This window comes from Aulonocara sp. 'chitande type north' Nkhata Bay, linkage group LG23, assembly GCF_057382095.1.
Source record: "Aulonocara sp. 'chitande type north' Nkhata Bay isolate Kocher_YH1m ecotype deep benthic linkage group LG23, A_spYH_male_GT1.1, whole genome shotgun sequence".
Classification (NCBI taxonomy): domain Eukaryota; kingdom Metazoa; phylum Chordata; class Actinopteri; order Cichliformes; family Cichlidae; genus Aulonocara; species Aulonocara sp. 'chitande type north' Nkhata Bay.
This window is the reverse complement of record NC_141365.1, coordinates 52,098,126-52,109,476: the sequence shown is the minus strand read 5'-3', so window position 1 is coordinate 52,109,476 and position 11,351 is coordinate 52,098,126. Positions and strand designations below refer to the sequence as shown.

The following is an 11,351-nucleotide window of genomic DNA, read 5'->3' as shown; positions in this document are numbered from 1 at the left end:
TTTCATTTGATACTTAAAGCCTCAATAATTATGTCAATGAAACAAAACAAAAAAAGCAAGCTTCAAATATACTGGAACTCTATTCGTGTGTGTGTTTGTGTCTTCTTTGTTTTTTCATTGTGAAATTTGTGTTATTATTATTTTGACCCTATAAGTTGTAGAAGGTTTTTTTTTACATGTGTTAGCTCATTTTTTTCTCTACTTAAGTATTTTTTTCAGACTTTTGTTGTATGACTTACATTTTAACTACTGATTTTATCTGTTTTGATTTTATCTGTTTTGATTTTATATACTGTTTTGTTTGTTTGTTTCTTTGCTTGTTTTAATCAATTTTAAATCATGCTTTTTATTTGTTCTTGTTTCTAATGTCTCTGTAAAGCACTTTGAATCACCTTGTTGTTGAATTGTGCTATACATGTGCTACACAATAAACTTGCCTTGCCTATGACAGTGGAATCACAACAAAATACTTGTTTTTAATCACTGTTTTTACTGTGATAAAAAAATGACTAGTTAAGCTGACAGAGTAATTTCTGAACGTTTTAATAAATCAAAGTGTTTTTTACTAAATAAAACAAAGATGAAGAACGTGAGCGTGTAACAAGATGAACATTTTAAAGAATTACACTTAAAACAACATGAAAGACTTACCTTTGCAACATCCTTGTTTCAGATAAAGTTTGAGTTCTTGCTGTGAAGCTGTTTTTTTATTATCAGGGTGGCTGTGGCACAATAAACCCAGATAAACTTCTAATCCAGCAACTCTTGTGTGTGAGTTTATTTCTATAAAATATAAATTGCTGTAGAAATATGTGTGCAAAGGTGAATGTGACTTTGTAGGAGTGAAAACGCTTTGACGTGTGCTCTTTTGTCCAGTGGCAATACTCTCCAATTAAACACACACCAGACAAATAATCCGATCAGACCTTGAACCATGTTTCTTTTCTATCTCTCGCCCATTTTTTTATTTAGAAAATACTGTGATATTTTATTAAAAATGTTGCAGAAAAACTTTATACAAGTGTCCAGAAATATGCGTAGTATTACCGAAGGCAAAACTGCAAATAAATACAAGACTAACTACTAAATAAGGACTTTTCAACTCTATATTAAAACCCTCGTTATCTCGACTGGTTTATAGACCAAATGAATATATATTTAATAGAATTTACAAATGTAGCTTAAAATCATCTGCCTCTTTTTTCATAATAGGATGCAAAATGGAAAGAGAGTTATGACTACTCGTGTTGTAATTTCATAATAATTAGCATCATTAATATTTACACTCATTCACTTTTTTGTAACCCAAAATATCACAATCCTGGCACAATACTTTACATATTGCTAGCATATGACAATTTAAAATATCTAACATATATTTCTTTACAAACATATCCAACTAATATTAATACAAAAAAATCACTGCCTTTTTATTTCTAAATAATACATTGCTGGTCACATTGTAAGCACAGGCAGTGCTGAGACAGAAAACTGCTGGAAGCATAACAGGGTGACAGCAGGTGATGGGAGTGAGTCAGTCCATACTGTCAGACAGTAGATGTCTGAAATGCAAAGTAAAGCTCGTTCTACATGCAGTATCTAAAACGTGGACACGAAGCAATGCACGAGACAGTACTGTATGTGGTGACCTGCGAACCCGCAGTGTGCAACTCTCCGAGTGTGGGATTGTGATCGCAATTTGGTCATTGTGCGAAAATGAATGAAACACAAGTCGTAACAGGAAGAAAGAATGACCGATGTTCAGGTATATTTACACAAACCTCAACATAAAGCACAAGCAAAATAAAAATGAAAACAATAGTTTCAGGAGCAATTTTAATATTGTTTTTCTTCTTTAAAACTTTTTGTATTTCCACTCATGTCTATATACCTTTTTTCGTGTTCTTTTTATACAAAGTTTTCATAAATACATTTCATGTGCCCAAGTCAGGTGCATGGAGGAAAAGATGGTGTTCCATTGTTGCTTTTCACCAACTGTCGTCTTTGTCTGTCAACATAGAAACTGCTGTTTTTGTCTCATGAGATTATATAACAGTCATCCACTGGTTGCCCTTTGTCTTGGTAACACTCCTCGAAAACCTTCGTGACAATTTGCTCCAAACAGTTATTACTGTAATAACATTCATTTTGAATAGTTTTGTGAGTTTATGATCACTTTATATTGTATATGCTTTTCAAGAAGGCTTGGTAGCAAAATAACATCTGCTGAATAACTTATATTCTCCTCGTGTGGGTAGTTGTTAATCCAGAGGGAACCTGGCACAGTCCCGTCCCAGCTGAGCTATACCCGCGTGGTGGAGTGGCCGTGGGGCAAGTTGGTACTGTTCTGGCTGCCACCAAAAGTGTTGAAATTGTGCAGAGGCTGCATGCCAGCCAGGGAATTGGGGATCATGGTGATGGTGCTGGGAGTCATCAGTGGTATATCATCAGGTGACCTGCGGAGAGTCAGTGTGTAGTCTGGTGGGCAGGTGAGCCGCAGCGTGTCGTGGGCCTGAAGTGAGTCACACTCATGGTGGTGCTCGTGTTCCAGCTGTTGCTGCTTCATCTGTAGAGACATCAGTTCCTCACTCTGCAGATGGGCTACGTCATTGGCAGTAGATGGAGTATTGGTTGGAGCAGAGTTGCGCTGCGGGGTGGGGACGCGCTGGTTGGACTCATGGCGACGTTTGTCTTTCTTGTAGTAGAGTGCAGCAAAGGCGAGGATGTTCAGAAATAGCAGCGATGCTCCCACGGCGATCGTGACGCTGAGCTCAGTGGAGTAGTCCCGTTTGGTCTCAATCACCACAGTTGACTCATCAGTCAGGTCCCCGCTCTTGCGCTGGTTGGTTGTTTGCTTGGTGTTGGCAGAAGGAACTCCCGGGTGGCGTGTGGTGGAGGGCCAGTTGTTTTTACCCGGGAATCGTTTGGTATAAGGATACGGTGTAGTGTCCTGTGGAGGTATCTTAGTAGTAGTGGATACATATTGAAAAAATTCATTAATGTTGTGAAGGTGTGGAACCAGTTCGAGCCAGAACGCAACCTTGGTAGCTCGGTAGTGGTCTCGGACTCGAGGTTTGAGGCCAATGTGAAGGTAGAGCTGGTCCTTGGGGTTGTACTTTGTCCACGCTACCTCCTCGAAGCGGTTAGGCTTTGTGTGGATGAATTTGGTATCCTGTGGAACTGGCTGGTTTGGATCCCTGAAAGAGAAAAGCAGATAAAACCCTTTTCAATCAACATGCCAAGGATTTCTGGACAGCTAATTATTACTCCATTACTGTATTTCTAATTCATTTTGACAAAGGAAATATACAGCTGTGAAAAAAGCTAAATATCTCATTCATTACCATTTAAAACACAGCGAACACAAAGTAACAAAGCAGGTTTTTCTGACTTTGAATTAGCTCTTCCTCAAATAGTTTTAAAGTGATGTGATAATACAATTCAACAATGTAAGAGTCCATTAGATTCAGTTAGCACGAATTTGTGACACTTCCAGATGAGTCATCAGCCCCAAACCCCAAAGTCTTTCATCTGTTTTCATCTGTTTGCTCCTTCTTTCCAAAGCTAATGTGTTTGGAGGTGACTCTGAATTTGAATGCACAAGCTGACAAAGTCTTCTGTGTCCTTAAACACCAATGACACGTTTCCAGGTTACATTTTCTTAATATTCAGTGTTACTCAGTGCACTTTTTGGTAGCTTGAGAAAGAGCTACCTCTCCAGTGACTTTGTGAGAATGATTTCATTAACTTTGAAGAATTGTGGGGGAGTGAAAGCTATACAACAACCTTGGAGCTGACACGCGGATTGTGGGTTGTTGTCTATCTCAGTACTCAAGAGGAACAGTTCACACATTGCATTTTAAGATGCAACAAGAAGCACTGTTTGTGACGTATTTTGTGATTACAGACAGATGTGTTGTGTACAGTCAGTTTCTGGCTGTCTGAATGAATGTGTTAGAAAATATCCGGTCTCTTGACGTTCTGTTCTGCTTGGTGATTTGCAGTCCAGCTCTTTTCAGTGCCTCGAATCCTTAGAATCCGTTTCTTTTAAAAGTATTATTATTATTATTATTATTATTACTGTGAATCTTTCAACGCTTAAGTGAAGCCTGAACTGAAACATAGCCAGAGTATAGTACTGCATATTGCTCTTTATGCACTGCTGCCCTCTCAAACTGACAAAAATGCAAAATTCACTTAATAGTTATGAAAGACATTTTTAATGCTATTAAGGCCAAGTTTAGCCTAAGAGCATATGTATAATTCCTACTGTCAGCAATTAAAGATTGTATTTTAAGGGGAAATGTTCATGATTAGCTCGTTGTGTGTGTGTGTGTGTGTGTGTGTGTGTGTGTGTGTGTGTGTGTGAGAGATGGTGGATTCAAATCCAGGGCCTTTTTGCTGTGAGGCAACAGTACTTATTGTAATTTTTATTATTACTACAGAACTGCTGCCCCTGACACTCCATCCGTCCAGTTATTCCACATATCCAGAGCTGAGTCACAGGAGAAGCAGACCCCCCTCTTCCTAGCAGCCTCCTCCAGCTTTTCTGGTGGGACAGCCGAGAGATATAATCTCTTGTGTCTGCCCCAGGGCCTCCTTCCGATGGGACATGACCGGAACACCTCACCCAGGAGGCATCCGTGTCAGATGCTCAAACCACCTAAACTGACTCCTTTCAATGTGACTCTACTCTGAGCCCCTCCCAGATGGCCGAGAGGCCAGCCAACCTTTGGAGAAAGCTCATTTACGCCGCCTGTATCTGCGATCTCGTTCTTACAGTCACTACCCAAAGCTCGTAACCAGAAACGCAGATCAACTGTTAAATCGAGAGCTTTACTCTCAGCTCTCTCTTCACCACAAAGCACTGGTATGTCTGATGACTTAAATCTACTGCCGAGTCTGTTTATTATTCTTAAAGTGTCTTATCTAGGCTCGAAACATGACCGTGTCCAATGAAATAAAGTCTTAAGGGAGAAAAAGCTGACCCAAGAGTTCTACAATCACAGTTTCCGATATGTTATTCCATATATTATCAAAAAATTCACAAAAATACCCACACACCTACACACACACACTTGTATGTGTGCCTTCATATATATCAGAATATATAAGGAGCTTAGTAAAACTGGCTAGATATTGGAGAACTGGAGAATCAAACTAAATTATAATGTTATATTGTTATTAAATTGCTGGTCTTTAAGGTTAAGACGATGTATTCATTTTGTAATCCTTTAAATGTTTATTAAACCCTGTTTTTTGTAAGCTATAGCTCAGAGCAGGTCATCTGCTAATTGGAAGGTTGGTGCTTTGATTCCTCCAGTCTGGATACCAAATATGCTTGGGCAGGATACTAACCCCATGTTGCTCTCCAATGCATCCATCAGAGTATGAATGTGTGTGAATGTTAGATAGAAAGCCCTTACATATAAAGAGCACAGTGTTTGTATGAGTGGGTGAATGAGGTAAGCTGTGTAAAGCGCTTTGATTGCTCTGATAGAAAAGAGCTGTATAAGAACCATTTACCATTTTACTCGATGTGATTGTGTTCTTTCCATAGTATTTACACAGTAGTAAAAAAATAAATATACCAGTGTAATGTATTGCTATATACCAAATAAATAAACAGCTAAACAAATACATTAGTGTAGACATTTATGGGATGGAAATTGTATTTACTAATATTTCACATGTCTGGTATACAGAAGTCAAAGCCACAGCTTGTGCTGTACTACCCTGAGCAAGCATGTCTGGCCTTGGAGGCTTTGCAGGTTGGGTAAAACTCTTACTCAAATAGCCTTATTTTGCTACAGAGATTAGCAGATGCCGTATGTAATCAAGGCACTGCACTGGTTTGAATCTATCTAACCGACTCCAATTTGTTCATGTAAATGAGGAGTTCTCTCCACACAGGTCTAATTGTGGTGTTACAGGGTTTTGTAATACGTGCTTTGCTTAGGCAGCATTATTAGAAGGCATAGCAAATTCAGATAAAACTCTGGATGGCATTACTTTGGACTTTAACGGACATTTTGAACAAATATGTCGGACTGCTTTCTTGCATTTGTGTAATAGCCCTAAAATCAGAAGCATCTTCTCTCAGGTGCTGCATAGAAAACAGCATTATGCATTTCTTCTGGGCTGGACTACTGTATTTATTATCAGGAGTGCTAAAATGCTGCAGCATTTTGGATCAACTAGAAAGAGAGAGCAGATTTTGCCCATATTGGCTTGAATGTTCTTGAATAATCCGGGCCCATCTTATCTTAAAGCCCTTAAAGTACCATATCACCCCATTAGAGCACTGGATGGAAGTGTTCATCCATTCTCTTCCACTTATCCCTTTCAGGGTTGCGGTGGGGGTGGAGCCTATCCCAGCTGTCCTTAGGGTAAGAGGCAGGTTACACCCTGAACAGGTCATCAGTCAGTCGCAGGGCTAACACAGAGACAAACAACCATTCACACTCAGATTAACGCCTATGGGAATTTAAAGTTACCAATTAACCTAACCCCACTGTCTGCATGTCTTTGGACTGTGGGAGGAAGCCGGAGTACCCGGAGAGAACCCACAGAAACACAGGGCGAATGTGCAAACGCCACACAAAAAGGACCAGACCAGGTGGTGGAATCAAACTCAGGACCGTCTGGCTGTGAGGCAACAGTGCTAACCACCATGCTGCCGGCAGGCCCTAACTATATGCTTTAGCAAAAAGGAAAGTTTGAAGCCAAATCTTGAAAGTAGAGATAGTGTCTGTCTCCTGAATCCAAACTGGAAGCTGGTTCCACAGAAGAGGGGCCTGAAAACTGAAGGCTCTGCCTCCCATTCTACTTTTAAATCCTCCCCAAGTCTAATTCTGACAGAGGTTTCTTCCTGTTGTTAGGGAGTTTTTCTTTTCAGCTGTCACCAAATGCTTACTCTGTATTATTGTAGAGTCTTTAGTTTAAAATAGAAAAATGACTTGATGTGTCCAGTTTAGAAATAATTTAGAAATAAAACACACACAAAATGAGACCCCAGCTGACAAAAAGGCTCAAAACCAGAACTTTCTTGCTATGTAGCCAGCACAACGCCACCATTGCTTTCTGCACGTCTTTAAGAACTTTCACAAAAATGAAGACTGCAGTTGTATGTATCTGCTAAGCAGTCTGCTTCGTACTTACATCCATATCTGTCCAGACCTATTCAAACATTTGTTCACCACCTTCTGTTATTGAATAACAGAGCTGAATTACAAGCAGATTTTCTACCTTGTGTGGAAGACATGAATTTGTATTGAAGTTTGATCTCTTACCTTTGAGCGAGTGAGTGCCAAATTTGAAAAACCTCCTATAAAATGTTAAGGAGAGATATCATTTGGGCATGCCCATGGATGGCTGTCTGATTATGTAAACCCACGTTTCATTTCAAGTAAGGAAAAAAAGTCTGGAATTCAGATGGAGACATACAGAAAACAAACAGAACCAACAAAAACCAGCATCAGTGGCATTCATACCTAAACACTTCACAGTATTAATGCTTTCTATATTCTAAAGGTAATGTAGGCCATAGAAAATATTTCTATACAGTTTCCAGTTTTCAAAGACATGAGTGTAATATGTTCACAGCACCACCTGTGCCATTTCATAAATTTGTCCTCTCATTAAAAAGGTTGATCACAGCAACGCTGCGAGGCTTGCCCTCCAACTGGTGCTTACATATGGACTCATACATTAGGCGTTAGCAGGTGGCGGCGTTTCACTTAAGGCCTGTCATCTCAGCACTAACATATGCTGGAACAATATGCCATCCCCTACCACTGCTATCAGCTTTAAGAAATGTCAATGTTTGAGGTCCTCCGTGCTTATTGAACAGCAAAATATATACTCCTCTTCCAGGTTTCCATCAAGCATCCCATCTGTTGGAAACAGCGACTCTTGCTGTAAGTTGGAATCCTACATCTGTGTTCCTGTCCATAAAGCAGGTGTTTTAAGGCATATAATTCACAGCTGCAATGCAATGTCACTACAGAGGTGCAACAGATACTTTCAGTGTTACTTTGTCCCAGCTGAAAATATCTATGAATAAAGTAGTATATTAAAAAATATTTAAAAAAATGTCTAGAATGTTTCAATCCTGTTTTAATCTGAGTTACAGTGATGGGGAATGAGGTAGAGGCCAAATACTTTGCTTTGGGAGAGGTAAATCAGCAAATGATGATATTATGAAGTGAACACAGTCTAAAACATTACTTAAGATTGCAGTTGCAATGCAGCTTTTATGATATCACTTCATGAAAAATGGGAAATATATGGCACTCATAAAACTCATAAAAGACAAAGAGAGGAAGTGAGGAAGCATTTAACGCAGTGAAGGCTGACATACTGCTGATTCTTCCACTTTCTAAATCAGTTGTGGAGACTTCAATATTAACATCGCTCTAGGACTGAACAGAGAGAGACTCAACTTTTGTTCGTCTGCCTGAAAAACATTCACTGTTTCCAAGGGAATGTGCTCGGTCCAGTCAGCAGCAACACACATGTAATGGGCCTGTAATCACTTTTCTCCTTTCCCTACATGTATGTCTGTGAAGATTCTCAGTCATCCAGGTCATCGTGCCACCACCATCTTTGAACAGAGGGCGGGGCTTACGACACCAACTATCCATCTATGATGCGGTTCTGAGATCCTTCCCAGACGCATTAATGCCCACATACATCTTGGGCCATTTGACCGCAGTAAGTCATATGATAGGGTGAGATTAGGTTTCACAGTGAGTGTAGCTGAGATATAATGTACGAATTGTGAACATTCTCAAAACTGTATTGTACATAGGTTATACTTTTTTATTGTGTGAACTTTATTTTTTGTGGAACTGAGGTCCCGTGTGTCATTGTTGAAGTGGGACATTAATCAGTGTAACGCCACCTGCGGCCACATTGCGGGTGTGGGGTTTCCTAGCCAGAGCTGTACGGACTCCACACTGGGTGAGGAGAAGCCTGCTGCCGCTGTGTGACACTGATTTTGCTGCTGCACTCTGTTTTATAGGAATAAACCCTGTTTCCAGCCAGTCCGTGTCTGTTGTCACAACGCAGTCGACCATTTCACATCTGCTACATGAGCTCACCCAAAACTTGCTGATTGTGACCTACACCCGTTTTCACACCTTGGCTTCTGTGATTAGGTAGAGGATCAATGGGGGTCCATGACCCTCTTGGGGACACTCCCATAGGGCTTAAAATCTGGGACTCTCCACCAATTGCTCTTAGAACTGATGAAGCTTCTCAGATGAAATGTTTTCAAGAAAGCCAGACGCTTTTCTTTCCAAGCCCCTTAGACTCTCCCTACACATACCTGTATCAGTGCACTGGCAAATCAAAAGTTCAAAACTTCTAAAACTTATGCCTGCTATGTGACAAATGGCAGAACTGTACAGCTGATATTCTGAAACTCAGCTGTCACTGCATCATCCAACACATCACATCAGTATGTTTCAGTCATATTGAAACGCTTCATCTTTAAGTGGCAGCCATGAAAGGCAGATAAACTGTTTTTGATGATGTGCCACTTCTTTAAAGAATTATGCTGATGTGTTTTGAACATTCAGCGTGCAGTTAAACCCACATGTACACTTATTATTCAGCTGTTATCTCAAACAACGTGCTTTGTAGTGTCAGTTTTAAAATGGTGATCTTTAGAAAAAACTATTAGCAATAAGAAAAAAGGATCAACGGTAAGTTCACATTACATAGGTCATCGCGGTTAGCTCTATCTTAATCTTAAATGTTGTTTGGGATTATACTTAATTACTTTCATCTCAGGAGAGCAGTTTATTTTTCCTCCTTTTTACTCAAGACTCAAGTTATTTGTAAGATACCATGGTCAGCAGTGGGCTGTGTCTATCTGAATATGAAAGCCTGGGATAGCACAGTGATGCAGTGATTAGCACTCTTACTTCAAGTAGGTCTCCCATCTACCATCTCCACACTGGGGTGCTTTGGAGTGTGCATGCTTTCACTTACTATGTGTTTATACACCTCTGCATTTAAACATTATTATTCATCTTTGGCTCTCTTCCACATTGTGTCTTTGTCCACATTTGTGTCTTTTGTCTTGGCTCCCACACCTCGCCCTTAGCCATTCGCAGCAGATGGCCCTGCCCCTCCCTGAACCTGGTTCTGCTGCAGGTTTCTTCCTGTTACAAGGTAACAGGTGGCTGTAGCTCAGGAGGTAGAGCAGGTCATCTACTGATCCGAAGGTTGGTGGTTCAATCTTTGGCTCCTCCAGTCTGCATGTCAAGTATCCTTTGGCAAGATACTAATCCCTCTGGAATGGATGCATCTCCAATGCATCCATTCCAGAGTGTGAATGTACTTAGAAAGCACTATGTATAGAGAAAGTGCTTGTGAGAATGGGTGTGAATGTGGCATGTTGTCTAGCTTTGAGTACTCCGAGAGAGTAGAAAAGCACTATATACGAACCAGTCCAACTCCACCTGGGTGTCTATTGTCTTGTGTAGTCTGGAAGAGGATTGGATGATGGGGTTGGTGCAGTTTTCTCTGCGGTGGAGTCGGGTGGGCTGTCCCGGACTCTGTGGGGCTGGGCGGTGCTGCTGCTGCGGGCCCCGGTCCGGATGGGCCTGGGCCCCCTTGCCCTGGTGGGTTCCGGAGTGTGGGGGTGCCTACTGGGGTCAGCGGGGGAGCTGGCCCCAGGGAGGGGCCGCTTGCCCCTCCCTCTCTTCCCTCCCCATCCTCAGCTGCCTCCCTATTCCCACTCCTCCACACCCACCCACACACGCAGGGCTTGGGGTGCAGGTGTGTCACCAGGGTGCAGGGGAGGCACTCCCCCTCTGTCCCCTTCTGGCCGCCTGTGCCTCAATTTTATTCTGCAACCTAGACATCCACATTACTCACACTCTCACATAACACATACATATAGGGGCTTGGGGGTGGGCACGTCATACAGCATCCAGAGGATGTTCTGTGTATTCAAACCCACCTCTGGCGCTGGTGCCCTACCCTCAACTTTAAATGCATTTAGACACTGAGGGTTTTTCTGGAGGAGCCGTGCTGCTCTCTGAGAGGAAGCTAGTACCATGTTCTCCTGAGTTTTAAATGCACTTTAGAAAAGCACACAGCAACACTACATATGAGCGGGCGTAGGGAGGTTTGGGGTCTTCACTCACCCCGGTTGTGTTAGCCGTCAGGGCTGGGGGGCAGGGAGGAGGTGCTGGCCGTCGGATTGGGGTCTGGGATGCGGAGCCTCCCTGCTACTGCAGATAAGGAGGCGGTCTGCTTTCCTCCACCCCAGAGAGAAGGGTTACATGTCCTGGGTCTGGGTACGGTTTTCCCTTCTGGGGGCGGGGGTACCTGGA

At 41.7% G+C, this 11,351-nt stretch overlaps 1 protein-coding gene across 1 annotated transcript in view; it reads right to left on the bottom strand.

The window, feature by feature from the left end:
• Window positions 1–233: 233 nt before the first annotated feature.
• Window positions 234–11,351, bottom strand: part of nlgn4xa (neuroligin 4 X-linked a) — a 107,464-nt gene continuing 96,346 nt past the window's right edge. The window contains exon 6 of the mRNA XM_086281688.1: window positions 234–3,197. Within this exon, the coding sequence (XP_086137814.1) occupies window positions 2,303–3,197 (895 nt within the window). The 3' untranslated portion in view covers window positions 234–2,302. The remainder of the gene's footprint in view (window positions 3,198–11,351) is intronic.